This window comes from Athene noctua, chromosome 13 (assembly GCF_965140245.1).
Source record: "Athene noctua chromosome 13, bAthNoc1.hap1.1, whole genome shotgun sequence".
In the NCBI taxonomy this organism is placed as follows: Eukaryota; Metazoa; Chordata; class Aves; order Strigiformes; family Strigidae; genus Athene; species Athene noctua.
In genome coordinates, this window is record NC_134049.1 from 14,354,099 (window position 1) to 14,381,560 (window position 27,462).

At 36.8% G+C, this 27,462-nt stretch overlaps 1 protein-coding gene across 5 annotated transcripts in view; it reads left to right on the top strand.

The window, feature by feature from the left end:
• Positions 1-99: 99 nt before the first annotated feature.
• Positions 100-27,462, top strand: part of IQCH (IQ motif containing H) — a 73,198-nt gene continuing 45,835 nt past the window's right edge. For 2 of the 5 annotated variants that reach the window (XM_074916943.1, XM_074916946.1), the window contains exons 1-11: positions 100-171; positions 839-958; positions 1,303-1,400; positions 1,742-1,856; positions 6,317-6,436; positions 16,903-17,014; positions 17,761-17,889; positions 19,100-19,314; positions 20,552-21,103; positions 21,733-21,799; positions 27,361-27,444. In XM_074916943.1, the coding sequence (XP_074773044.1) occupies positions 127-171; positions 839-958; positions 1,303-1,400; positions 1,742-1,856; positions 6,317-6,436; positions 16,903-17,014; positions 17,761-17,889; positions 19,100-19,314; positions 20,552-21,103; positions 21,733-21,799; positions 27,361-27,444 (1,657 nt within the window). In that variant the 5' untranslated portion in view covers positions 100-126. Of the gene's footprint in view, positions 172-381; positions 612-805; positions 959-1,302; positions 1,401-1,741; positions 1,857-6,316; positions 6,437-16,902; positions 17,015-17,760; positions 17,890-19,099; positions 19,315-20,551; positions 21,104-21,732; positions 21,800-27,360; positions 27,445-27,462 lie in introns of those variants that run through there. The other 3 variants (XM_074916945.1, XM_074916947.1, XM_074916948.1) reach the window with 3 other exon arrangements.

Below are 27,462 nucleotides of genomic sequence, written 5' to 3' on the forward strand. Positions count from 1 at the left end.
GAGGGGGGAGCCGGAGAGCGGGCTCGGCCCCGTGTGACGGGCCCTGCTTCCCTCCCCCCCGCGGCGAGGCGGATGGTGCGGTCCGGCCGGCGCGTCCCGTTGCCAGGGGCGAGGGCGGCGGCCGCCATGGCCGGCTTCGCGGGGCGGGAGGCGGGAGCCGTCCGGGGCCGGGTGGGTCCGGGCCGCGCCCGAGTCGGCCCCGTCCTTCCCCGGTAGCCGTGGCGCCGAGCCCCCGCGGGAGCCCTCCCTCCTCCCGCGGAGAGGCCGCCTGGCACCTCGGCTGATCGCGCCTGAGGGGACGGGAGGGCTCAGCCCCCGCCTGAGGGAGCGGAGGCGCCGGTGGATTCTGCAGAAGGGCTGGGGCTGTGGATGTTACGATTCTTAGCGTGACGAGACCTGGAACTTTTTTGGTTAACGCAGTGCAATTGCACGTTTTTGACATAGGCTGACACGATCTCCTCACAGGCTGCCTCTACCTTTCAGTCCCTTGTTACCACTTTTGAGATTTCTGTCGAGTTGAGCCATCTGTGCCAAGAGAGATGTTTGAAACGTGTCAGGAAATATCATTCCTTGGCAAAGGGCCTTGGTCCTGAAGTTATGGCCATTACTTTGTGAGATTTGATTTTAATTTTTTATAATTTTTTTTAGGTTTTCTACGATCAATGACTTTAAAGTCATTGGCTTTGTATTCTCTTATTTATAAAAGTATAGAAATATGGGAAGTCACATGTATTTTTTCTTTCTGTGTTTAGGAAGCATTTAATTTGGATTAAATCCTGCTACCTAATCCCATGGGTTTTGGTTATGGGTATGATTTTTGTCATAACTTGCTTTTTAGGTTCAAGAAGACCTTCAGAAGCTTGACATTAAAGTCAATACCAACTTGAAAAGAAATGTAGAAGCCGTGGATATTATTGACCTTGAAACAGCACCTGAAAGAACTGAACTTAGACTGGAAGTAAGTAAAATAGAGTAGATCCAGAGGACATTTCCGTTTTTGAGATCTCTGTCAGTAATTCACTTAGAGTGCATGGGGCCATGTGTTTGTCGTCCTGGTAGATCCCATTTGGCTTAGCAAATGATGGGATTCATCAGATGTTAGCTCAGAATGATGGTTTCCTTTTTTGGGTCACCAGAATTAACTGATCTTGTGCCCATTAGCCAAAACCAGATGTAGTCCAACAGAAACACAAAGCATATCAACTTTTCAGTCAGATGAAGATCTGGATTGCTGAATGAACTAAGTTAAATAAATATAATATCCTTTTTTAATAGTCTAAATGTTATTTTTTCCTCTAACAGAAACATGCTGAGAATTATTTAAATGCTATAAACAGACAAGTGTTAACTATTTCTTCTGCTGATAATAAAGAAGTACATTCAAAAGAGCCCCTTAGATGGTAAGTGAAACAGCTGTTTCATTGCAGAGACAAATGAAAGCAGCAAGACAGGGAAACTGTGGTATCAGTCTTGTAAAGCAAATGGGAGTGTTGGCCTGGATGAGATTATTTTGGTCATTTGCTATTTTGGTTTTACTTTAAGTTAAAAAACAATACAAAAGTAAATGCAGTTCTAAGTAGCTACAGCAACCTCCTGCTAACCTGCTGGGGTTTTTTGGCTAAATGCAAATTTAAATAAAAATACAGTCTTTCAGATTCAACCAAATGGAAGCAGTATAGGTTTAATAGGTAAAATCAAAGTAATTTTTTAAAACCTCACTGTTTGCTTCTTTCTAAATCAGGGGCCTTCATTTTGGTGCTTCTCCGAAACAGCTTATTTTACCACGAGTACCTGTTGAGCCCGTGACTGTCCAGGCATACAGCAAATCAGCACTACGCCTTTCTCAAGGTTCACAGGTCTGAAATAATATATTGCTTATTCTGCCAGAGACCATGTTAAGTGGGTAGGCTGGTGTCTTGCAAGTTACCATTTGATACTGTAATGTTATGTTCTGACACCGCATGGATTGAGTTCTAAAAAAAAAGTATTAAAAAAATTCTCAGTAGAACGAGCAGGCCGAGGAGCCTTCTAGTCTAGATAAAATCTAAGTTAGGACACTTCAGTATCATCATGGGTTCATCCACAAGTCTTTCATTCTTGATTTTTTTTCCCTCCACAAGTATATTTTGTTGAAGAGTTCTTAAACCAGGTGTTTGTTGAGCTTTAAGGTCCCAGCCCTGCAAAAATACCATATGCTTAAGTGTGATTCTTCCAAGTAATGTGTTTAAAGTAAATAGCACTATATATTTGAATAGCATGAGGACAGATACAAATACTTGTGTTGTTTGAAACTAGAAGTGGTTTTCTTTTTTGGTTTTACATAGAAGATATGTGGGAAGGACTTCTGTTCACATATAGGGTAGTCACCTCTGATGAATACAGGTTTTCTTCTTGAAATCTGACTTTTAGTTGGTTTTCATAAATGAAATCCTTGTAAGATCATTTAAAGCCTTCTTAAAATGCTTGTATCTGAAGTATTTTTGCTTTTTTATTCTGAGCAGTGAATTTTGACTGGTGCATTTGAGGTGGTTTCTTCAAACATTTTAAAAACAAATGAGCGTAATTAATTGAATTGAAAAATACCCATTGTCACAATTTTGTGTTATTACTGTATAAATCCAAGCGACTTTTGAGTGAGAGAGAACTGTAAGAGGCCCTCTGTAGTTTTAAGACTGTTACTAGAAACTAGGGATTGAAGCTACTTGCAACAGTATCATCAGAATGAGCAGATGAACACTTATATTGTTAATTAGTTTTGTATGGGAAGTCCCAATATAAAGTAGTATTAAAGCTTACTCTGGATAAGGTGCAAGGAGATATCGGATTTTTTTTCCAGACTATATTCCAACCCTGTCCTGTATGAATACACTTACATTGTAGGGAAAAAAAAAAAAAATCTGAGTTCAACTACTCTGTATTATCTATGGTCTTTCAACTCTTCATGTGCACCAATGAGCTTCATTTACAGTGGAGGACATGCTCTGTCCTGCTTGACTTTGTCTTTTCATTTCTGATATCTATAGCATCTGCTTAGAAATGCATATCAAGTGACAAGTTAGCCCTCATTTCCCGTTCTAAAGAAAATGGCAAACAGTGCTGTTTTGCCAGCTGTTCTACATGCCCAGCGTGCCAACTGAAAAAGCTTTTATTATTAAATAGTTGTGAAATCCAGCTGGGAAATTATCACCTACAATTCCTTGCTTCCTGTCTTTTCCTTACTTGTAGCTATAAACAGTTTTGGTTTTTTTAAGCATACTTTGGTGTTTTTCAGAATTCCTTTCCACTCAAAGGAAATATTAGTGAACTGAATAGTTTTCTGTTCGCAGACACTATCTCCAGGTCTGTAGGTGTGAAGAAATCAACTCATAGTGGTTCTGAGAGAAATTAATAATTCATGCAGTAATATTTTTGTGCTTTGCAGTCCGTAGTACGCCATGCAAGAGTAGAAATGGAGCATAAGTTGTGTTTGTAGTAGTTAGGATGAAACAAGGTTGAAGTCAAATAAGCACAGATGCTATTTTCACATACGCATCACTAGAATACTTGTCATATGGGAAATAGCTTGCCCACAGGTGTCAGAACAGGCTTAAAATTATTGTTTACTCACACACACATACAGTATTTCTGAGTCATAGCAGCAGCCAGATAAGGCTCTGTAAATCTAGCTCACAGGGAGAATTGTGAAGAGCTGTCCCCTTTTGTTTTGTTTTGTTTTTTTTCCCCCACTACGTATTATAATTGGATTTCTGCTGCTAATAAAGCTTGAGAACCGTGAAGAGGTGTCTTCCTCGTGCAGTAATCATAAAGCCTCTGTATAGCAATGGCTGAAAAGTCATTGTTATCCATAACTGGTGGGTGTGTAAGTTCAAATTTTTATTTTTATTTTAAAAAATGCTTAATTGAAAACACCTGAACTGATGCTTGAGCAGCTTTGGTGTTTGGGGCTTTTTTTGATTGTTTTTTCTAAAAGTTGATACTTTCTGTGACATTCTGAATCCACAGAAGTTGTTAATATTCTCTCACCTTTAATAGAGTTAAAGATCTAAATGAAAAGATGTTTCTAGGGGGCTCTAGAATACACGAATAACATAAATAGCTAGACATGAAAATTGGTTTAGTTACCAATAATACAAATTGTTTTGAAGATTAATGTAAAGTAGTCCAGGCATAAAGGAATTGGACTCTATTAGAAACCATGCGCCACATGCATCTGCAAAACAGAATTACACAGTGAATCAGATTTGTTGGCTTACTACATGATAAAAATGCTTTCCACTCTGAAATTACTTTTATGTTGAAGTAGAACAAGATTTGAACCATTTAACTGTTCTGAACACATCAACCTGTTCTGTGTACTCCAGTATACTCCATATTAATAACTGAGCACAATAATTCTCACTCTCATTGAACATTATATTAGTAACAATGCACTGTTCATCCTGCTATTCTCATCTTTTTCTATCTTGAACCATCATGATGCAGAAGAAAGTTAAATTTAAGACTGAATAATACAGATGGATGGATAATAAAGATGGAAGAGACTCATGATACCATCTGCTCCAGCTCCTGCAAATGTAGAATTGTCATTTGCCGTACATCTAAGCTGACAAAGTAACTTTTATCCGTTGTTGGTTTTTTTTTATTATTAAGCATTTCAATTCTCGTTATCCTGTGTGGAATCTGCCACTCCAGCATTGATCACTTCACTGTCAGTCTGAGTGGGGAGTCTGCATTGTGAATCATCTCCTATTTTAATTGAGAAGGCACTCAATTTTCCCCCAATTCTTGTTTAATAGCACAAGCAGTTTCCTTTCTGTACAGCGGTGTGTTATAGTAATAAAATAAATACCACAAAATCACTGATGAGGTGAAAATTGAACTTTCTGTCTCTGTGCAGCCATGTGGGTAAAAGAGTAATTGGCTTGGATAATAACTTTTGTTCTTACAAACCCAAATCTAAATGAGCATTTCATTGATACATCTGCTTGTAATTATTATCAAAAGAAGATAATATATATTGTGCAGATAAATAAATTAAACCATTTTTAGTGCTTTTGCAAAGTAGCACAGTTGTTTAATAGTTCAAATATGCATCTAGTGATTCTTAAACTTTTTATGGAATATTTTGTTTGTCAAAAAATAGAACTCTTATAAATTTATTTTTACATTTACACAAAAGAAGTATCAGCAGAGAGTTCTTGTGTATAAATATGTTTAGTTGGATCGTACTATGTAAGGGAGCTTTTTGTATTCCTGTATCCATGTGGTGGGAATTAAGCATATACACTGCAAAATCCCCAGCTTCTCTGAATTACCTTAGCTCTGTTGACTTCTCTGGTTTCTACCATTTGAGGATTCTTCCTTTTTTGGCATTGGTCGGTACATAAACCCTGTTGAATGTGGAGTCTAGTTAGCAATAATAAAAATATTGGGAGATATTACTACACTTGATACAGATCCGGGTGTAAGCTAAAGCACATGCATTAAGATGAACCAAAATGGTTTTAACTTGAGAAACTTTTACTCTAGTAAAAATATATAGCATCACTTCTGGCTTTTGTAGAAAAAGTATGTGCTTTAGATACTTCTAGCAAGAAGAAGCTTTAAAAGTCTTTTTCTGTACATTGGATTTAAATAATATTTTTTGTTAGCAAAATAGTTGAATCCTTTCTGTGCAGGGAACACAGTATGTTAAGAAACTACTGGTTTAATACTTATTACTATAAGGATTTTTAATTTCCTCATTTACTTATAAGCAAGTGCTCTATCTGCGTTGAGTCAATGGGCCATAACCGATCCAAAGAAGCTGTTCTGGTCCATCAGGTCAATGATTCCTGAATTAAAGTCTCTGGCAAACATGGCCAAGGTAGATGGGATACTTATGATCATCTATGGGAAGAATTCACGTATAACACCCTCCCAATAGATGGGGCGTGTGTATAAAAACCATTTGTTATAACACAGGTAAATGGAATTCACGAATGACCCATGTTAATCAAGTGAGTCAAACGTGATGGTCTTTTCCACTCAAAATTTAATGCAAAGGTGTGCAAATTTTGAAATTTCAGGGCTTGTAATGAAATTCACTGAACAAATTTTGGCAAAAGCATATATATGAACAGTAGTTGTACACCTTGCTAAGTTTCCATCTAATCAAAAGGCACTTCATTGTTTGCCCAGTTCTGTGTGGATAGTCAAATAACATGAATTTTCATCATCATTTTGCAAATCTGTGAACATGTTACCCAATTCCTGCTTATAAATACTTGTCATAGCGCAGTTATTTTAAGACTATGCCTATTATATATTTCAGCAGCAGGTGGAAATGGATATGAAAATTATGCTTGACTCAGAGAACATCGATAATAAAGCTGGTTTAAAACAGCAGAACTATGAGACCAGGCTGCCACTTATAACTAAGAAAAAATCTGCTCTTGTAAGTAAATTACATTATCTTATGGGCTTATATGCATTAATTTTCACTGTTAAAATTGATACATATCAGACATGAATAAAAAAGTTATTTTAAGTTAAAGTACCTCATAATTTCCTACTTTTTGACATTGATATGTAACAATGAAAACATTTTGAGTGACAATACTGAGGAAAACAAACCTGTAGCATAACAGCTTTAGATAGCAAGACCCCAATCCAGCAGAAGTATAATATATATAAAAGTATTATATATATATATATATATATATATATATATATATATATGGGAATGTCAGTAGAATCAGGGAGTGAAGATAAACAAAGGGGAGCTAGTGGAGTTTAGGGTGTGTCCCAAAGGTCAAGGAAGGAGTAAAAGGGATTTTGCTGACAAGAATGGGCTTTCAGCTGCTCATTCTCTGGTCATTTCTTAAAAAGACAAGAATACATTCTGTTTTCAAATGATAACAGGATTATTAAGTGAAAAATGCTTGTACTTTGTTTTGATGCTATTACTAATTTATTTTTTTTGAAAAAGCAATCCTGCCACATGATTGCTGATCCTGACCAGAAATCAGTGTCACTGAATCAAAAAAAAAATAGAGGTTATACTGAAAGAGAATCAGAATCCTAGAGTGACTACATAAATTTAGATGTCGTTTACATCTCATTTTTCCGACATGGTTTGGGAGGGAATGTTGAATTCTACTTCTTAGTTTCATGATGGAAGCTAAGATGGGAGCACACGCTTTGGAATGTGAGGGACAGGTTCAGACAGGTTCCTTTCCATATGGAGATATTTCCATGTCTTGTAGATCCCAAGTGTCCTCACTGTCAAGCTACAAGGTATGCTGAAGCACAGCCTTTCTTTTATCTCTAGTCGAGCTGTTTCCCTTAGTACAAAACAATTATCTGCCAAAGCTGAGCCTGAGCACTTCCACAATGCTCGTAGAGTACCCTGACTAGTGGCCATCAAATTACCATTCTCTATTCTTCCCTCTGGTCTGAGAATGTTCAAATTGTACGAGGTTAAGTTTTGATTCTTCCCAATTTCTGTTCTGCAACTGCTGCTCCTCTTAAATAAATAAACATGAAGATGAAATTTGCTGCAGAGTATGCTTTTAAAAAAAATTAATAGGCACAGGCATCCCTTCAAAGATCAATTATGTTCACAAATTTAGCACAGCACTGTCGTCCACATGAAAGAATATGCCCAATGGTCTCGCACAAGGATGCTCTTCTACAATTTAATTTATGTAATAGAAGCATTATGCAGCAAGCCCAGTGCTAGAAGAGACTTTCTAGGGTATTTGGTTTTAAAAAACATAAACAGAATCTGTGAATGGCACAGTTGTAAGCTGCCACTTATAAAAAATGATTTTTGAAAGCTGTTGCCCAGACTAAGAGGTGATTTGTCTAACCCTGTGATATAGAGTTAATTAGAAAAAAGCATCATGGCTAATAGCTTTTTAGAACCACTCTAAAACACTCACAGAGAGGAATATTATACTACTGCAGAGCGCCATGTGTTTTACCACTCTCACTGAAACATATACTGATCAGAGAAAACTTCTTGATGTTGACTTAAATTGCAAACATTTAGTGTAAATTAGTCAAGCTCTCTGATACGTATTTACAGTTGCTAAGGAACTGCTTATGACGGGGAGATGGACTGAAAAAACAAGTAGGTATTTCCTATCTCTAATTTATTCTACAGCATTTACTGAAGTAAATGCCTTTTAGAAGCTTTTGAACCCCATGACACAATCTGTTTTGAAATGTTCTGGCTTCACTGGGGGTAAAATTTTGCAATTCGGTTTGCAAAATCTGCTACTGAGACTGTGAATTAAGGCATTTTTATTAAATGTTATCTATACTAGCACTTAGAGGAATGAAAGTTATAAATCACCAATAGTAACTAAAATAAATCAATGTGTAGTTGCTTGCAAGTCTAAAATTACATGGTCCTTAGTTTTGAAAAAAAAAAAATCAATTAAAGTAGCTACAAGAATTAAGTCAGATGTTACCTACCCTGTTTTTACTCATCAGCCATTAGAGGGCAATATTTGTACGCACACACACACGTATACCCACGTATGTGCCCTAGATATGTACATAAGTTCAAAGATTATCTCAAAAAAAAAAAATCAGTGGCAGAAGGACTCTCATTGAAGTAAATTAAAAACTAATTGCTTGGTTAACTGCATTCAAGTTTTTTCCAAGACTTGTCAGCATCTGAGTTTTCAAGGAGACCTGAGCATTTAAAAATGTGATGAGATTAAAACCACACTGCTTTTGAGGTGACGAGATAGGTCAAGCACAAATCTGCACTGATATTTTATTATCCTGCCGTTTGAGTAGTTTGAAAAATTATTAGTAAGGATCTCATTGTTTCATGAGAAATGCCTTCTTTTCTTGCTCTTTTCGTATTATAAAGTTGCTGACGCTGGATTTTATGACAAAAACTAAGAACAATTAACTACTGCCCTTTTGTACCTTTTTGGGTTGATAAGCACTAACGCTTCATCCTCTGTAAAGTTCTGTAGTTATCTTAAAATGAGGACTGTAATTCTGTTTGAAACACCATGAGCAGAGTGGGCATTGCTTTATTTTGTAGTCTATATCTGGATAACAAATTAAAAATGATGAGTAGATAATTATTAAATATGTATACTTCCCATGGAGTATCTAGCAAAACAAATAGTAATCTGAATTGCAGCAAAAATAATTCTGACGTACTGCTGCAATGTAGAAGAGTTTCACAGCTATACCTTTCATTTTCATAGGATTGCTGTTCTTTTCTAGAATTATACTGGCACTTTTTGGTCCTTGTTTTCTTATAAATGTATATTATAGTGTAAACTTAGGAACCTTTTAATTTATTCATGAGGTAGAATTTAATATAGTGATGATTTCTAGCTTTTATGAGTTGCATCTTATATAGTGCTAATAGTGATGGCAGTGATTCTGTGTTGTGGTGGGGTTTTTTTTAAGCTTATTTGAGCACAACCATTCTAATCATAGCCTCAGTTATTCATTCTTTATTCAGTATTTGCTTCATGCTAATCACTAACACTTATCACTGAAAGTCTATTCGTTTCCAAAATTATAAAATAAGGCAAAGCAGAGCAATTCTTTTCATTTCAAGTGACTAGAAGAAGCTGTAAAAGAAAAACAGGTCTTTTGGTCTTCCAAACCTGATCGTGTTTTAAACCTATGCATATGTCTATAATTACAGTCAAAGCATAGCTTGGCAGTGGTAACAGAATGAGACTTAAACAAATCGATGTTTACATTACAGTAATTCAAAAAAAGCTTGTTGCATTTGTGTTATGGTATGTAATCGTAATAAGCAGCATAGTGAATTAATAAAATCTTCTTGTCACTAAAAATAAAAAGGAAATAATTGGGGAGATAGAGTTAACTTAACAGATGACTATAGTCAGCATCCTTTCAACCTAGAAATGGGAATGTGAAGGTCACCCCCATCTCAGATGACAAACGTAGAACATGTTGTTGGTAAACAAATTAATCTTTTGAAAGGTCACCATTTGTTTTAAGTTTTTATCCAGTTCTTGTCATCTGGAATTGGAGATTGACTGTCATTTTGCTAGGTAGGGGTGCAGCAGAAGCTGCTGAAGCTGTTTCTGTACATATCAGCATTCCTTGACAAAACTCAGTGCCTGATTGTGATGCTATGGGCTGCTGGTTTACAGCTGTCTCCGGACAGGAATGGAGGCCCACCCCTGAATTCCAATAAGTTGGTCCTGCATGTTCTGCCTCGTGTAGGCTGGCCCTTTGCCCACAAGTAAAATGTACTGTAGTTCAAGCCAGCAATTTCTTTCTTACTTCCTTCTGTGCTGCTTCTGTTGCCTTTTTCAAAAAGCAGATGTGGGTTTCACCAAAGTTCTCCAACTATTCTCTTTTGCACCTGTTATGGCAGAATTTTCACACAGGTAAATTTCTGGGAGAGCTCGCTGTAGGCCATAAAAGGAGCAAAGCTTCATTTTTTCAAGTCCATGGAAAACTGACAGTTCAGAGCCATCTCTGGTTACTTTCAGAGCTTAAAGTAGGTAAGAATAACATATAAGACCTGTTGTTAAAGATGCCTGGTTGCTCCATAGTGAAGGTTTAATGTTGGGCTTTCCATTTAAATTGGACATTATTTTCTGTAGATAAACAAAATCTGAGATAAAATTATAAATTATTAATAATGTATATTAATATCTGAGTATTACATCTAAGTGAAACTATCAATCATTAGGTAGGTAAAATGCTGGACTATGTAAATCAGGATGAGAAGGACAAATTTAAATTTTCTATACAATTTTCCTAGTCAGAAATCTTCCTCAATAAAAAGACAGACAGTCTTAGAAATTATTCATATATTAAATCTCTTATAGAGTCTGTTGCAGATTTGACTCATCTGACTTTAGAATAGCTCCAGTGACACTGGTGAGAATTTATCCTTTATGTAGCATTCAGTATTCGTGCACTGGATTCCATGTGTTGGTTCTTAGACTTGGAGGACAAAAATTAGGTGATTTGAAACCAGAGTTAAACACCTTAATTACTATTTATTACTAAGCTTATTTGGCTCGATTGTCAGAACAAGATTCTTTTTCCCAGTATACACTGACAGATGATGGAAGTGTGAGTAAAACTGTGAAACTATTCCTTGATACTGTTTCCTTGCTTTGCTGCTCAGGCTGTAACTGAGCACAGAAGAAATACATCTGTTTAGACTGTAAGGCTGTGAAACTCTAAAATGCGATGAAATCCTACAGTAATTCTCATCTAGACAAAACCAAAGCTGACCTGATCTATTGTGGGTAGTAGACTCAAGACTGGACTTGATGTCCTACAGAGATCCCTTCTAACCAACATTTCTGTTATTTCTATGATTCCGTGATTGAAATTGAAGTGGAAATCACTTCTCACCTCTGCCTTTACACCATTTGAGTTTTTTACAATCTGAACATTGCTTTAAAAAAACCAGTCTTCCATTGCTTAAAACTTAAACACGTCCTCCTGCATGAACAGCAGGCTCTGTTGATTGGTAACACTTAGGGGACAGACCCATTGAACCCTCCTAGGATCCTTCCATACTGGTATAGAAATTCTTTCTGAATTACTTCTCAAAGCAACTTTGCATCTCTGTTAAAGTAGGTTTGTCTAAACCATCCTTTCTTAGCTTGCTTATATAATATCATAATCAGGTAGCTTCAAAAGCCTTGCTAAAGTCAGGGTAAGTAGTACTTACTTTTTCTCCCCTATTCACAACACTTGCTAACCTGTTGTAGGAAAAAAAAATAGACTGGTCTGACAAATTTGATCTTGGCAGATTCAGGTTGCTCATTGATCTGTTCCTTTCCAGATGTTTATAATTTGGTTATTTGTTTAAGAATTTTTCCCAGAATTGTGGTTAAACCAATAGGGCAAGAATTCCTCAACGCATGCTTTGCCTCATTCTAAAGATAGGCACTATGTCATTGCCAGTATTCTGGTATATTTTCCATTCTACAAGAGTCCCACCGGCAGTTCTGAGATTACTTTAGACAGCTCTTTAAGCCAATTTCAAAACCTCTGACCACCATCTGATCTGTTTTGCCCTTAAGGTAGCCTGAGACCTCTTCCCTTTTACACTACAATTAAGTGAGTTGATTCTACTCATAACTGGCTGCTTTGTTAATGATAATTATGAATGTATGTAGTGATATAATTTTTTTATTACCTAAAAGTTTCTTTCTACTTGCATCCTATTTTGTCTTACCCATTTAAGCAAACAAGAAGCAGTCATCAATATGCCCGTTTTCAGTTTTCTGTACGCTTTTTTCTTCTTTTGAGATCAGTGAAGAACATGTGATTTATTGGGTTTGATAACTTGCTATCCTTCCTGTCCGGCTTCATCCTTGGAATAGTTTGAGCTTGTTTCTTTTTATCTGTGGAACAGACAGTTCAATGGAGTTCCAGTTTCTTTCTGGAACTTGCTTTCTTCTAGCTTGCCTTCTCTAAGCTCTCTCCTGCTAGTTCCTTGAGCATATTGAAAACTGACCTTAGTTCCACTGATTTTATTTTGCTATGCTTCTTCCTTCCCTTTATAGGGATTCTGAACTGTGTACATCAAATCTTGATAGAAACTTCTTAATAAAAATTATGAAGGTAGATGGCAATTTGGAGAAGATAATAATGAAATTTTAGATTATATACTTTTTCTACCATTACTATGAAGCTCTGTGGTTTTCTGATATTTACTTTACAAAGCTTATCTATCTAATCTTCCCAGTTGATAAACTGTAGTTTTGATACAGGACAGTACTCTTCTCTGTATTTAATAATAGTCTCTATTCTTTTACTGGGGAAAAAATATTTATAAACATATTTTTAAAAATAAGTTGTTCTAGTAAAATATTGCTGTCTAGGTAAAAAGAAAACAAGTAAGAGAACTAAATGGAAAATCCCTGTGGTGTTACAACAAGTGCCCTATTTAAAATGAAGCAAAAAGAAAAAAAATCAAGTGGGAGAGGTTTATCCACAGGAGAAAAACACTTTAGAAAGGGTAATAGAATTGTTTTTCTCATGTCCCAGGTTAATTACACTCAGAAGCGCTTGAAATGAAAAAATAGTTTTTCAGCACACTCCAAGCATATTTTAAGGCAAGCAAGCCTTATTCTGCACTGCAAGTGCTCCCTTCCAGCCCTCTAAAACTGTACTTTAAAAGTACCCATGATGAAGCTGGCTGTGTGCTGGCTTCAGTAAAGCATCCTTGCAGAATCATAATCTTCATAACAAACTTCACCAGAAGACATTATTGATGCAGGAAAATGGTTCCAGTCACCTCGTAGCAGTAACAGTTGCTGGGGTTCTGCCAGGGAGGAAGCCAGTGAGATGCCTACAGGTTACTGTTGGATAGGGTCTGATCCTGTGCTTCCATGGTGTTTTGGGTCAGTCTCCACTACGAACATTAAAATGCTAGTTAAAAACTGCCAGTTGTGGAATATGTGGTATTAAATTCACTAGGTTTGTGTTTATGCTGTGAAAGCCGTAGGTGTGAGTAAAGGTTTTAAGTTGTGCTCATATAAGCTGGTAGAAGTCTACTGAAAACCTTTTAAAATTGCAATCTTTTAAATATCTTTTTAAGTTAAATCACTGAATAGTGGTAATAGAACTATATAATGACACTAAAAGGAAATCTTTTTCTGTCAGAACTTAATATTATTTTTATTATTTTTAAGGTCTTGTTGTAGTTGAGTTTGCTTAATTTTAGTGAAAATAATAAGGGTGAAAGTAGTTTGTCAAATTTTGCTTTGACATCTCACTGAAGTCTTCAAGAGGGCAGCTAATACAGCAGATAAGATGCTGAAAGAACATAGAAGAAGGGTGCGCAGCTTGGGTGGAATTTTCATGGGTAACTATTTTGGGTCAACTCTGTAGTTCCACTGTGTTGCTTGTAGTATGTAACAAAGTGAATCACCATGGCACTGTGCAGTGTAAATGAGAGCTTAAATTACATTTGCATCTGTCCTTATTTTAACGTGACACCTACCATGGACTTTATAGAAATTAAAGGATACAGCAAAGAAGAATTAAATACCCATCTCCAGTTAAAAAAACCCAGCAAAACAACAAAAACACCTCTAGGCTGCTTTTGAACTCATACACTCCACCTGAATTGCTTTTCTTTGTAGCTTATTACATCTCTGTGAACACAAATGAAATACATGTGTTTCATAGTGCTGTTTATCATAACAAAACTCCTGCAGTTTAAACTAGGATAAAACTGACCAATAGTAAAATCAGTGCTGCATTACAGATACAATAGCAACAGCCTGAAAAAGGAGTCAATGTTTAATTAAATTTCTTTCGTTTTATATATTTTTGTTGTGTCCTCAACAAACTGCTGGGGCTGAGAGTGAGTAGAAAAGTGTGGTTTATTATTCCCTTTTCTCAGTATCAAGCCACTTATATGCCAGCTGGTATGAAGTTAATCTTTGTTATATGCTTATTGCTATTTTCTTGGAACATGAGGACATGAAGATTCATACATCTAGATCCCTTAAAGCATAATGCTTCATAATGGCCATAACTAAAATGAGTGCCTATGATTTCTCTGAAATATTCTCTATTATGTTAAAGCATACATATTTTCTATCTCCCTAATGTCTCTTGTGGACAGTGTTATTATACAAATTGGGAGGAAAAATTATAATAGTTTATTTTGATCTATCTCATTTCCCTATTAGGATTATAGGCAGTTCCTTAGAATTGCCTATCCCTTTCTATAAAGTTGATGGTTGATGTTATTCACTAATTATGACACAATAGTGCTCAAAGATCCCAGTCATGGCCTGGATCCTACTGTACTAAAAGCTGTACTCAATCAATGATAATCAGTCATTAAAACCTAGTATTTTAAACCAGGGAGACCCAGTGGGCTCTATATAATAGGTAAATACCATTATTCCCATTTTTGCAGACCTATCAGTATTTCCTAGATTTCTTATTTTATGTATTTAACATTATTTTAAGGTAGTTTATCATTCATAAGGAAATAATTTTTTAAAAAGCAAATAAAAAAAATTTTCCAGGACGTGGCAGTAGGGTTAAAACATTTCTATCCAATGTAAGAGTTTGTAACCATTAGATTAATGGAGTCACTGCTAACAGGTTGTCACCCACAGAAGCAAGGAACATTTTTTTGCTGGGTTTCACAGCTATTTGCTGACTAAAGATGGGACTCTGGAATCTTGAGGTCGACTCCAGATTGTGAGGGAGATGTGCCTTGTTGCATACAAACCTGCCTGCTTCCTTTTCTCCGTCTGCCCCAGTTTCCCCTGTTTGTCTTGCCCCAGTCTCTCTGTTCCTCAAGACTCTCTCTGAGACTGCTTCCAGAACACATCCTGACACATCCTGGTCTTACCTGCTTGATTCTCCACCAGGCTTTTTGTCCAGCCTGTCCCAATGTTCCTTCCTAACCCTGCTGCCCCCAGGTCCTTTTCCTTGTCCAGACTGCCTGCTGGATTTCCTGCTTGCTCAAAGACCCAGTATGCCCCTCCAATTACCTTTCTTCTTCTTGAGATTGACAGCGTAGTCATACCTGCGTATTGGCATTTATTCACCCTGTTCATTCAAATTTAGTTGCTTCCTCCTTGTGTTACCTTGACCCAGCATGAAAATTACTGGAGAACCTGTAAAGTTACAGTTGTAGAGGAACCTGTAAAGTTGCAGTTGCAGAAGAAGTTTTGAGCAGCATATATTAGAGCACATCCAATCCTTAGGTAGATTAGCTGCTAAAATGAAGAAACCTTTATCTAGATTTCCAAAAGTCTGTTGACAGAGTAAAGTTTGATAGACTATTGTTAAATTTTCCTTTTCCTTCATAAAACATTTAAGTGGAATCTCTCATATCTCTCCAGGTTTATCATTGTCTCATTTTTCTAGCATCAGCCAGGGAAGAGAAAACAATATAATCTTCTGCTGGTGATAGTTCATTATCATGAAGTGAGAGGTCTCAGTGATGTTACTTGCCGTGAAGTTGAGTGTGCTGTAATTGTTTAAACCCAAAGAATATCTAGATCTCTGTTTCTTTAGGAGTTGAGTACAACCCACATTGCTAATGGAATAGCAGGTGTATTCAGAAAGAAACTGAAGATCCTTAGAATATTGGAGAGAGGAAAAAATGCTAGATGGTAACGCCAAGTTTTCGCATTTATAGTACTGAAGTATACTTTTCCCTGTGCAATGTTCTATAAGGGCAATAAGAAGTGTAACAGTAAGACACATGATATCACTGTCCCAAAGTGATGTGTGTTGCTGCTTGAATTCCTGGCACTTAGAACCAGCAGGTTCTGTTTTTTCAGAAAAGCACAGGTTAATTGGGGAAGTAAGGTAGCTTTAATCCCCACATTAGCACAGCCAGTGTGGCACATGTTTCCACATCACATTATCACGCTGTGTCATTCCCTCCTGTCCTCAAGGAACCCTGAAACTTCAGAAATCTGTGATACTGACTGTTCCCTGATTTGTTAGAAGTTTCATGTATTTTAATTTAATTAGTATTCTTTCCAGTGAAAACTTATTTAAATATTTGAAAGTCCTGTCTTTTCTGTACCTCGCCTGTATATGCATTTTATATATTTAAAGTTTGTTCTGTCAAAAAATACTACGTTTACGCTATACTTATTAGAATTGAACAAACTTCTGGTGATTCCTTTATTAACTAGTTTTGCATAGCAGTAGTCACAAGGCAACAACTGGATTTAATGTGCTCTTTTAAATTACTGAAGTAATGACAGTAGACAATAGTGTAGCATGCTCATAAGTAGTAAAAGCAGTGGTTGTACTGGTACGTTATTAAATCTTAATGAAACTATTCATAACAGAAATCATATTTATTATTGCAGGAGTAGAAAAGTTTCTTTGCAAATTGCAGATTTCCCTTTGGTGAAAGAACATTCTTTCTCTTCCTAGCTGTGTAGTCAGAAGACAGTGAAAGGTCATACAGTTAGCAACCTCTGGGGCTTGCCTGCCTCTTGCTACATGGATTCTCCCTTACCCCTGTTAGAAGAAGAGATAAGGAAAGGTGAGTCACAGAAGCCTGCCTGGGTACTGTTGCCTCCAGATGTATGCTATATAAGCAGTGGTGTTTGCTGCTTGCAGCAGATATCTGGTAATCAAATGTTCTGGCACCTTAAAACTTTAAAGAATTGTGATCTCAAACATTGCAAAGGGCAAAGATCAACTTCAGACTACTTACTCCATGTGGTAGCTAATGTAGGACACAGCATATGTTACATTGAGCATTATCCTCCCTGAGTCAGTTATCTTGTAATTCACAGAGTTCAGTTGCTACTGGAAAGAAGTGTGTGATGGAGAGTTCTTGCATGACTAAATAACATGGTCATGATTAACGTCTGGTTATTAATCAGTCAGTGTTAACCAGACCCACACTCAGACTATTTTAGCAATCATTCCATATTCATGGTTACATAATTATGTTGTGGTTTACAAGAGTAAGTCTTATCCATTCTGCATATTAAATTGCCATTGTACAAGCATATAATTCCCTCTCAGAATCAGCACCATTACAATATCCTTCATGTATTTGTCAATTTTTATAAGCAAAGCTCACCTTCCTTGAAGGTAATATATTGAATATTGAAAGATATGAATCTTTCAATAAAAGAAAACTGCTGCTTTTCTAGTTTTGATTTGGAACTGAAAGATCTTGGGTCTGCCTTTGTTTAATTATTCCTTTCTGGCTACTAATTATTTTTCTTTCATAGTTGAAATATATAGGAATTGTTCTATAATGTCATCTTCTTGTAGGTATTCTGAACCTAACTGAACTAAGACTTATCCCTCCAGCAGCAAAGATAACTCTTCAGACATCTCCCGTTGTATCCAAAGTAGCACCTTTCCATGAATTTCACAGGCAGCACAAGAAATCAGCTGTAGGTAAGTGCAAAGGATTGAAACAGCTATCAATTGAATCTCCAGCTTGACTTTCAGGCTCTTGTTTTATCTCACAAGGAACCATCTTTCTAATGAACACTCACTCAAATTCTTAATACTAAGTGCATAAAGATGTACATGAGCATGCTGTGTCTTGCGATTGAACAGGAATCAGATTCCTTCACTCCTGTGACAATTTGGTCCATGTTCATTTCTGAAATCCTGGTAGGTTTCCACCTGCATGTTTCAAATTCTAAGCATCTGAATCTGAAGATCTGACCATTGGTGCTAGTGTAAAGCCAGTGTTACTGTATGTCATGACTTAAAACAGCTGATTAAGCATCTATTTTGCCAATTGCGCTGGTTTAAGCCCTGCCGGGACCAGAGACCATGTTGCCGTTGCTCCTCACTCACCCGCAGCCGGTCGGGCTGGAAGTGAGGCACAAACCCGGGTTAAAATAAGAAGAAATTTAATACAGCAGTGTGATAAACAATATGAACAACAACAGTAGCAATGATAGCAACAATAAACAGCAATAACAGTAAGCAAGACAAAAGATATACAGAGAAATACCGCAAATGGTTATGGAACAAGCCCGCCGTGAGCTCCCCGTCACTAAAGCCACCAAGGAAAAATTTCCCGCGCTCCCCACCCGGACCTGATGTCACCATGGTATGAATATCCTGGCTGGAGATCCCTTCCCCCTCTCTCTCTGCCGGGGAAACGTAACCCTATCCTAGCTCAACCAGGACACCAATGTGATTAAATTAATGATTCCTAGTAAGTGAATATACTCTGGGCAATAGGATTCTGATCTGTCACAAAGTGCAGTCAAAGCTGTTGTTGCTACAGCTGCTTGTGGCATGTGACATCAGTGTGGAAAGGAATGTGTGCAGATTGAGCAGTGGGCTCAGTAGCAATCCCATAAACTTGAAAAGTTCTTCTAATGAAAAGGGGCAGTTGAAACCTACAGTTATGTATGGAATAACCTGGAGTATAAATGCTAATATTTTGTCATTGTTATCCTGGGTATACTGTTGGCTGGCATATTACAAACTTCGAAACATTATAGATTAAAACCAAAAATTGCAACTCACTTGAACATGCAAGCAAACTGGAGCACACCAGTCCATAATGGCTGGTGGTAGAGTATCAATTTGATGCTGTTGTTGCACTTCTGAAACCTGCAACCAATTTTTTTCTTTGGTACAGGAGAGATTAGTAGTAGGGTGGACCCTGAGAACACAGACACCATCACCTTCCCAAACTCAAAGGAAGCAATTTATGGCACATATTCCTCTAGTAAAGGTAACGTTGCACCACTTCCGTCCAGCAGCTCCATGGTTTCAGCAAGGAAGTCAAAGCTGGTGTGGACGTATCCAGCTCAGCTGTTGGAATCTGAGTTGCAGATCCCCTCTCAGACACAGGTATTTAGACAGTGAGGATAATAAGGATTTTATTAATATTTTTAATACTGTCTTCAGTAGAGATGGTTTAGGAAGTAACTGTAAATTACTGAATTGGTACAGAAGTGTTTGAACCAAATCCAGTAAACAGTAAATACTGTAGTAAAATAGGAAATACTTCTTATATTGCCAGTGTCTACTTTCTCACATCTTCTACCTATATTTGTCTGGTTTTTTCACAGAATCTTAGAAAATAAGTCTAGAAAGGGTGTTAGGAGGTTATCTAGACCTCCAGGCAGAATTACCTGTACCTGTAATATTGCAGACAGATGTTTTTCTAACCTGTTCTGAAAACTTTCGGTGATAGCAACTCCACAGTCTCTCTAGGCCATCTGTTCCAGTGGTTAACTAACTGTCTTTACTGTTATAAAAGAGTTTTTTAATGTCTCATCTAAATCTCCCTCACTGCAGTTAAGCAAATGTAGTGTTTCCCTTTATATTTACAGAAGACTATAGGGGAGTTTGACCTTGACTGCTTAATGCTTCCTGATTGTTCTTGATCCCCATGCAGAGGGGACATTTCTTTCTTTTTATAGCTAATTATTGTGTTCCATAGCAAACTGTCTGGAGTTTTGCATGATCTTTCCAGATTTTTTTACTTTTGAGGAGATCTGAAAAGCAAAGATAAAGCGAACTTGAGAAATGGAGACCAATGACTTCATTAATGTAAATAAAATAATGACCTGAAAATAGTTCACTTAGATTGAAAATCAAAGCTAATGAGTTGTCGGCTAAAGTTGCCAGGAAATATGGAGCTCTGTTAAGAAGCATGAATGTTGCTATTCCAAATTTTACCCCATTTGCATTTATATGGCAGGATGTTGCCCATTCTGCTGGGATAGGTAGAGGCAGTCTCAGTGGAAGAATGCTACTGCAGTTCCTTTCTGATTGTAGTCCAGTGAATCACTCTAGAGCTTAATCTTTCTATTTGGTAAATCAAGCATAGTTCCTTTGTGCAATTAATATATTTATGTAAAAATGCTCGTAATCTTGTGTGACCTCTGACATCTTTGTGTGGCAATGGGTTTTATGGTGAAGCTGGGCTAGACTTTGTAGTTATGATTATATCAGCATGGGTGTGTTTCAGATGCATAAATTCCCACAGTTAAGTTGTACTAGTAATAAAGTAGTGTGTCTTGACCTCTCATTTACGATTAGTGGCAGTTACTCTCAACTTGTGGCTATTCTCTTTCCACAGTCCCTGCAAATGTCTCAATGTCAGTCTTTACAGAATCCGTGCTTTGGTTGCGACATTGCTGTTTACCGTGGCACAGTAGACCAGAAAGCTCCAGGCTTTCTGGCATTCAAGCAACATTATTATTTATCTTGGGAGAGCATTGTCTCTTTTTTGGAACATACAGAAAAGCTTCTCAAGGACTACGCTGTACCATTGGCTACGATAAACTGTAAAAAGTTGGCGGAAGTTGCGTCAGACTTTGAGCTTAACAAGAATCCCACCAAAAGTGACATCCTGTCAGTGATGAAGAATCAATCAACCGTGGAAAAGATCTTAAATCGACCTGGCCAAAGATACAAAGGCCAAGGAGGTACCGAAATGGCCGCTACAAAGATCCAAGCAACGTGGCGATGTTATCAGGCCAGAAGAGCCTACATCCATTTCAGGCAGCAGCAGTGGGCATCAGGTGTGATCGCCAGTTCTTGGCTCTTGCGTAATCACATGGCACGTGTGAAAAAGACCCTGAAGGAATCACGTCATAGACACCTGGAGAATTTTTACATCAGGGCCAAGGTGTGCAGTGCTACCAGCTGTTACGGCAGCACTTCTTTTCTAAACATCTCTTGCTTCAGTGATTGCAATAAGCTGTTTCAATTTTTTTCCCCTTTAACCATACACTTGTCCGAGTATCATATTTCATCCTTCATCAGCGATTCAGCCTTTGTGGCTGCAAAATCTGTTGCGGTGTTTTTATTGAAAATGTCCCTTTGCTTTGACTTCAGTAATTCTGTCAGAAAATCAATGTTTTAACTGCATTACCTTAGTTCCTTATATATACCTTGTGGCACTTAATTTGCTGAAAAAAATCCCTCTCTTGTCTACATTCCTGTCACCACTTTGTCAGAAAGTATTTAAGTTTGCAGACAGCCTCTTAATTAGTGCTCACAATTTCATTTATGTTTGCTTTCTTTTTTTTCATTCATATTCTGTTAATTAAGTGAGCAGCCTCTAATCTTCCCCTGCCAGTAGCTTCATGTAGCCACCTAATTAAATTAATTGGGGAAGATGTTTTAAGTATGTAATTAAATCAATTAATATAATTTATGCCTGGCTTAACTGTACAGTGGAAAAACAGCTGAAGTTTGACTAGATGAATCCACTACAGCTTCCTGTCACTGATCAATGCTCTTCTTGATTTTTAGCATCTGGCAGCCAACTGGAATCGCATCAGGACCTCCAGGAGGACTATTATCCATATCCCATCATTAGGTATAACACTTTTGCCTGCAAATCTATCAGCAACCTCTATTACCCACCACATTATGACTCCTTGATTGAGTTCAAGGAAGGCCCCTTGTTTTATTCAAATTGGTCTCGGCAGGAAAATGTTCTCGACATGATGAGAGTAATAACACAGGGCCTTCGCTCGAAACGGCGTTTAATTTGGGGATTAAGCAAATAAAGTCATTATGTGGGGGCCGCTATTCAGTGGAGAGGTGATTTGCTGTAATTTGCTTTCATCTGTATGAAATGAACTAAAAAGTTGTATTTTTCCCCCTGAAATAACAGATAATGTTTTCAGTCTTCTTTAATGATAGGAAAACATGGGCCTGTGTGTGTTGTTGCTGTTACAGCAATAAGCCAGGATATTGCTTGTACACTGTTTTTAATCAAATGTGCAGTCAAAATGATAAGCTACATTCTCTGAAATTATTTAGTTCTAATTACGAGCAGATGGGATGCTTTATTTGCACCTAGGGCGCCTGAGCAAAAGGAAATGCTGTGTGAACAAGAATAATTAAGAAGTTGAATAGTGTTTTTTGCGCTTAAATAATCTGCAGTTTCATGTTAATTAGCACTAATGTAATTATTTAATTACATTTATGAATTGGGGAGCTTAAAAGCTGTTTTCTGCAATGCAGTGGCAAAGTGTAGGTGTTCAGAAATTACAGAATATGATTTCTTGGGGATTTCTAAAATGCACCGATAATCTCCTAAAACATGAAATCCTGTCAAAATGCTTGTAACGTGATTTATATTTTGTACTTACATAGCAAATTAATTGACCTGAGAGATTCAGGATTTCATAAAGTGAATTGGTTAAGACCTGAATTAATGAAGACTGTAAATAAGTTTTAAGCTCTTGATTTTGGAGCCCACATAGCCTTTTATTTCATGGTTCTGCTGACTGCGTTTAACATAAATATACATTTGATGAACAACTGTTTTTAATTACACCTCTGTCTCAGTCTCATGTGAATATGTTAGGTTAAATCAGATGACTGAATCCTATTTTAAAGCAGGATCATTTAAAAGTAATTTATACATTCCAATGTTCTAAACTGCGTAAAAACGTGAAGGAGAGCATTTATCCAGGAAAAGCAATTATTAATTAGGTGTGTGAATTCAAAAGTCAGCAGAGTTGTTGCACAACAGATGCTTTCAAAGTTGTATTACAAAAATCTCAGGATAATCAAAACAGGCTAACATTAAAAAATTAATCATTATGTCCCTGTTTCTCTGATGGATTTGTAACATGCAGTGGAGTTTATTAAAGTTTTTACATTATTTCAGCCTCTTAAGTAAATTCTAAAACTCTAGGGAAATTCCACTTCATTTAGCACTTCACCAGGAGCCTGGGCCCTGATTCTGTAACGTGCTTTATGCAACCTTCTGCTGTAAATACAGGAATTTGTATGTGTATGTGTAGGAGGCTGCAGTATTCAAGTGGAAATTTTCCCTTAATGAAGAAGAAAGTAAGTAGCAAAGATAATTTGAGTGCAGATGTTTTCTTGGAAAATTAGGAAACCCATTTAAGTAGGGCATGGAAAAAAATATGCCCTCCAAAAGAGGGATTTGAAAATGCTGTTTGCAAAAGTTATTCATGCTTGTTTTTGTTAATTGCATTGACTATATCAAGAGTTCTAGTAGAGTTCCGTAGGGTTTTTACATGAATTAAATCATTATAAGTATTTAGCTTATTAAAATGTAATGCAAATACATGGCATTTTTTTTCTTTTGAAATGTTAAGATTGAACTGGTTTTGAGAAACAGCAAAATAAAATGACTAAGAAATAGGCCAAATTAGGTATGATATAATTTTAAGAACAGCTTATATTTAAAATTTGAAAATATGAAAACCTAAAGTCTGTAAACTACAAACCTTTAAAATATAAGAATAGAAATAATGTTAAATGTTTAATTATTCTGCTCCTACACATTTGACAAAAAACATTTGTAAAATTTTGGGCCCATTACTGGAACACTTCCAACTAGTACTGTTGTGTAATTTGTTCTCAGGTATTTTCCAGTTATGCTTTTGATCTGCCATGTCTTGTAGTATTTGTTTTGAAAAAGAGCTGCTGAACACCCAGAAATATTTTGCCGCCTTTTCTTTAGCCTGATGGAATGTTACAATTAAGAAGTCTGAGTAGACTTCAAGCAAACTGGACAACTTAAAAAAGTAACGTTTGTTTCAGTCTAAGAGGACGAAACATGCAAAATGACAACTGATTTCAGCAGGATTTTTTTTTAAGGCCTGATTCTGGGTAATAATAAAAATGTGTCTAAATTTAAAGAACTAGGATAGAGCAGATGAACACTGAAACACAGAAGTTTGATGATATGCTGTTAGTGGTTTCTCTGTTAAAATAGAGCCTGAAATTCTCTACTCACATTCCCTTGACTTCAGCATTTAGGGCAAATCAGAGTCTGATTTTTCTTCCTATGCAAGGGGCATTCCAATAAATAGAGATAGTCATAACTGAATTTCTCAGCAGTCTTCATTTTCACAACAGTTTCAGATTCATGTCAAGTTTCTGGAAATAATCCAGGAAATGGGATCGTGAAGGGCTTAAATTTTGTACTGCTGTGAAAAACAAATATGTTTCCATTTATTTCACCAAAACAAAACCTTTGGATTTCTAGTATAGCTAAAAAAAGAAAGTAGATTTTGTTGTTTCAAGATTGTTTACCATTTTTGTCAGCTAGTTTAAGGAAAAAGGAATTTGAGCTTTCTAATCAGATTTATTCCCACATTCTAATGGATGTATACACTTCTGCAATATTTGGGATTCAAATACTGTTTCTTTTTACATTCACCTGTTTTAAAATGATTGATCAATCTTTTTACCCAAATAGTTACATTTACAATAAATTCTGTCACCTTATATAACCTACTGTATACTTATCAAAGCTTCCTCTTGTGTGATATAAGAATCCTTTTTAAAAGCAGGCTCAGTTGAACAGTAGTTGCACCAAGCATGGTGAGAAATTATTTATTAGACGTGTCCCAAGCACTGGGAAGTACAAGGTGGCTGAATCCTAGATAGCTCGTTTTCCTCCTCCTCCTCCTTCAGACATTGACTCATGGTTACTTAAATTGTCATGTCCTGTCCCCCTGACTCTGTACTGATACTTCGTTTTTCAAAGACAAGTTTGAAAAGTGTTCTGGATTCTTTGTTGAGAGAAGATACTCTGAGATGAGCAAAATTTAAGAAGAAAAGGGCAGTTAAAGGGCATTAGATCATGGCTGAGGTTGAAAGGGGAGGTGAAAGCAGACTCTTTGACATTAATTCATATACCCCTTATTTTAGTACTTCTGTAACTCTCCCTACACTTCCCTCTGTGTGAATTGGGAACATTCCACTGAAGTCATTGCACATACGCTACTGTAAAACTCATGTGCAGGAGGAAGGCCCTCGGTGTCCTTTCAGTGCTACTGAACTGAGCAATCAAAATCCTTAGTTCTTGATTTGCAAGGTCAACTCTTGCATGGACCAATCCCACCAGTCGGGTGCCAGGATGCACTGATGCCTTGTGCAAATGAACAACCACATCCTCAAGTGCTCTGCCACCGCCGGCTTTTGTCGTCATCACTATTTTCAGACACCATTTGGTGTTTAATTTACCCAGATAGCAGGTAGAGATCAACTGAAGTAGCAGCTCTTTGAATTAAAAGAGGAGCTTCAGCTTCTGGCAAATGCAAATTTATTTTGAAAAGTTTCATGCATTTGTAACCAAATGCTGCGGCACAAAATCTTAGTGATAAATAAACAAGCTGTACGTAATAAAACAGAAATGATGGCACAGGTTATAGTTATACTGGAACATTCAGACTGTGATCACAGTATCTGTAATTAATTTGGGTTGAATTTTGTTTAAACCGCAAGGAAAGGAATATTAAGTCTCTGCCTTTAATAAGAATTGTCAGATGACCAGCTGTGTAAGTACAGAGCGTTCAAAATGTATCAGGTGTGAGGATTAATGTGGTTCATAATGTCCATTGGAAGGTGAATGATTCACAAGGAGTGAATATTCCTCTCATTAAATCTAATGGGGTCATGTCAATGGAAGCTAATATATTGTGAATTAATGTTTTATTAACATATCTAAGAAAAGTACATGTGGTAGTTGGTATAATGCTCTAGTGTATCTACAGAACCATAGCAACATGCAAGTTTTAACCTTTGTTCAGTTGCTGCTTTAACTATTAGTCCTTTCAAATAATTAGTGATTTTCCAAGTGATATTTGCATGTGATTCTTCTGCCCAGGTTTAGTTCTTAAAAACAAATGTGTTTTCAAGAGGACAGTTTAGTGTAGAGAAATCAGCTACTTCCTACCTTTTGAAATGTAAACGTTTTTAAGTTGTTAGGTACCATTGTTAGTGGTTTAAAATTGGTCTGGACCTGAGAGAACAAATTGAAGCCTTGAGACTAAAGTTTAAGTAATCAGAGCAAGCTTTTTCAAATTACTGTACCTTAATATTAGAGTGGCAAAAAATCGATATCTTTTACATTGATATAGTTCTGCAGGTGCCTGGTACCATTGTGCTAACTACAATATGTAAGTTTTACAAGAAATTACTAAAATGAAACTGGTGGTTTCCATTTCTCTGTGTTTTATGATGTTCTGATCTCCTGTGTGCAAAATGTCATTGCCACCGCACTTTAGAATGCTGATGGCTTATAGTAATTGTCCTTGTAGTTTGCCTGGAATATCCACTCTTAGCATCTTCCAAACTTAAAGCACTGAAATACTGAGCAGATTTTAGTCAAACTAACTTTCTCATAAGTTTCAGATGATTGGTCATGTGTAGATGTATGGAAATGTTGTAAGGATCTTGTTAGTAGATCAGTCAAGGTTTTATGCCAAACACTGGCTGAACTTCCTTATTGATTCAATCACAGCTACTGCAAGTAGCAACTCAGATTGTGTGGTTGTGTGTATTTGTATGTATGTGCTGATTTAGAATTAGCGGAATTTAAAAATTACAGGATTAGAGATTATAATTACAGTGGCCGTGTAATTTACTGCAGTCTTTTTAGAATGGTACGCAATCAGTTGAAGTCTGACCTCCAAAGAGATAATCCAGGCTCAGACAATCATTTGTTCTCTGCAACAAAGTGATCGGGTATCACTGAGACATCTCCTTAAGGAGGTGGTTTTATTGCCTTTTATCTGTGTGAAGGACAAAGTGTACCAGGATTCTTATTTAATGATGGTGTCATTTTTTTTTTGATGTTTGAAAAAATTCTAGCAACATGGAAGACTCAAACAAAATACTCAGTCTGCAGTTTAAATTATAAAGCTCTATAGGTCTGTAACATTTAGGTCTGTATTTAAAATCTCATGACATAAAAAAAAAGTAATGTTACATCAGTTCACTAATAAAAGTAAATTCATAAAGATGATGCAATTAGTGCTATATCATGTTTGGGATTTGAAATACTTTTATTACAGCTTTTTTTAGTCCAAAAGTCTAATTTCTTTCAAATATGTACCAGGGGTTTCTGAATAGTTTGTGGGGGGCTTTGCTTGTTTTCTCCAGGATATTCCCAGTGCATCCGTGAGCATATCCCTGATCTTGCTCTCCAACAGAATATGCAGATGGGAAGGCTGTGTGACATACTGGGTATGTTATGAGCTGCTG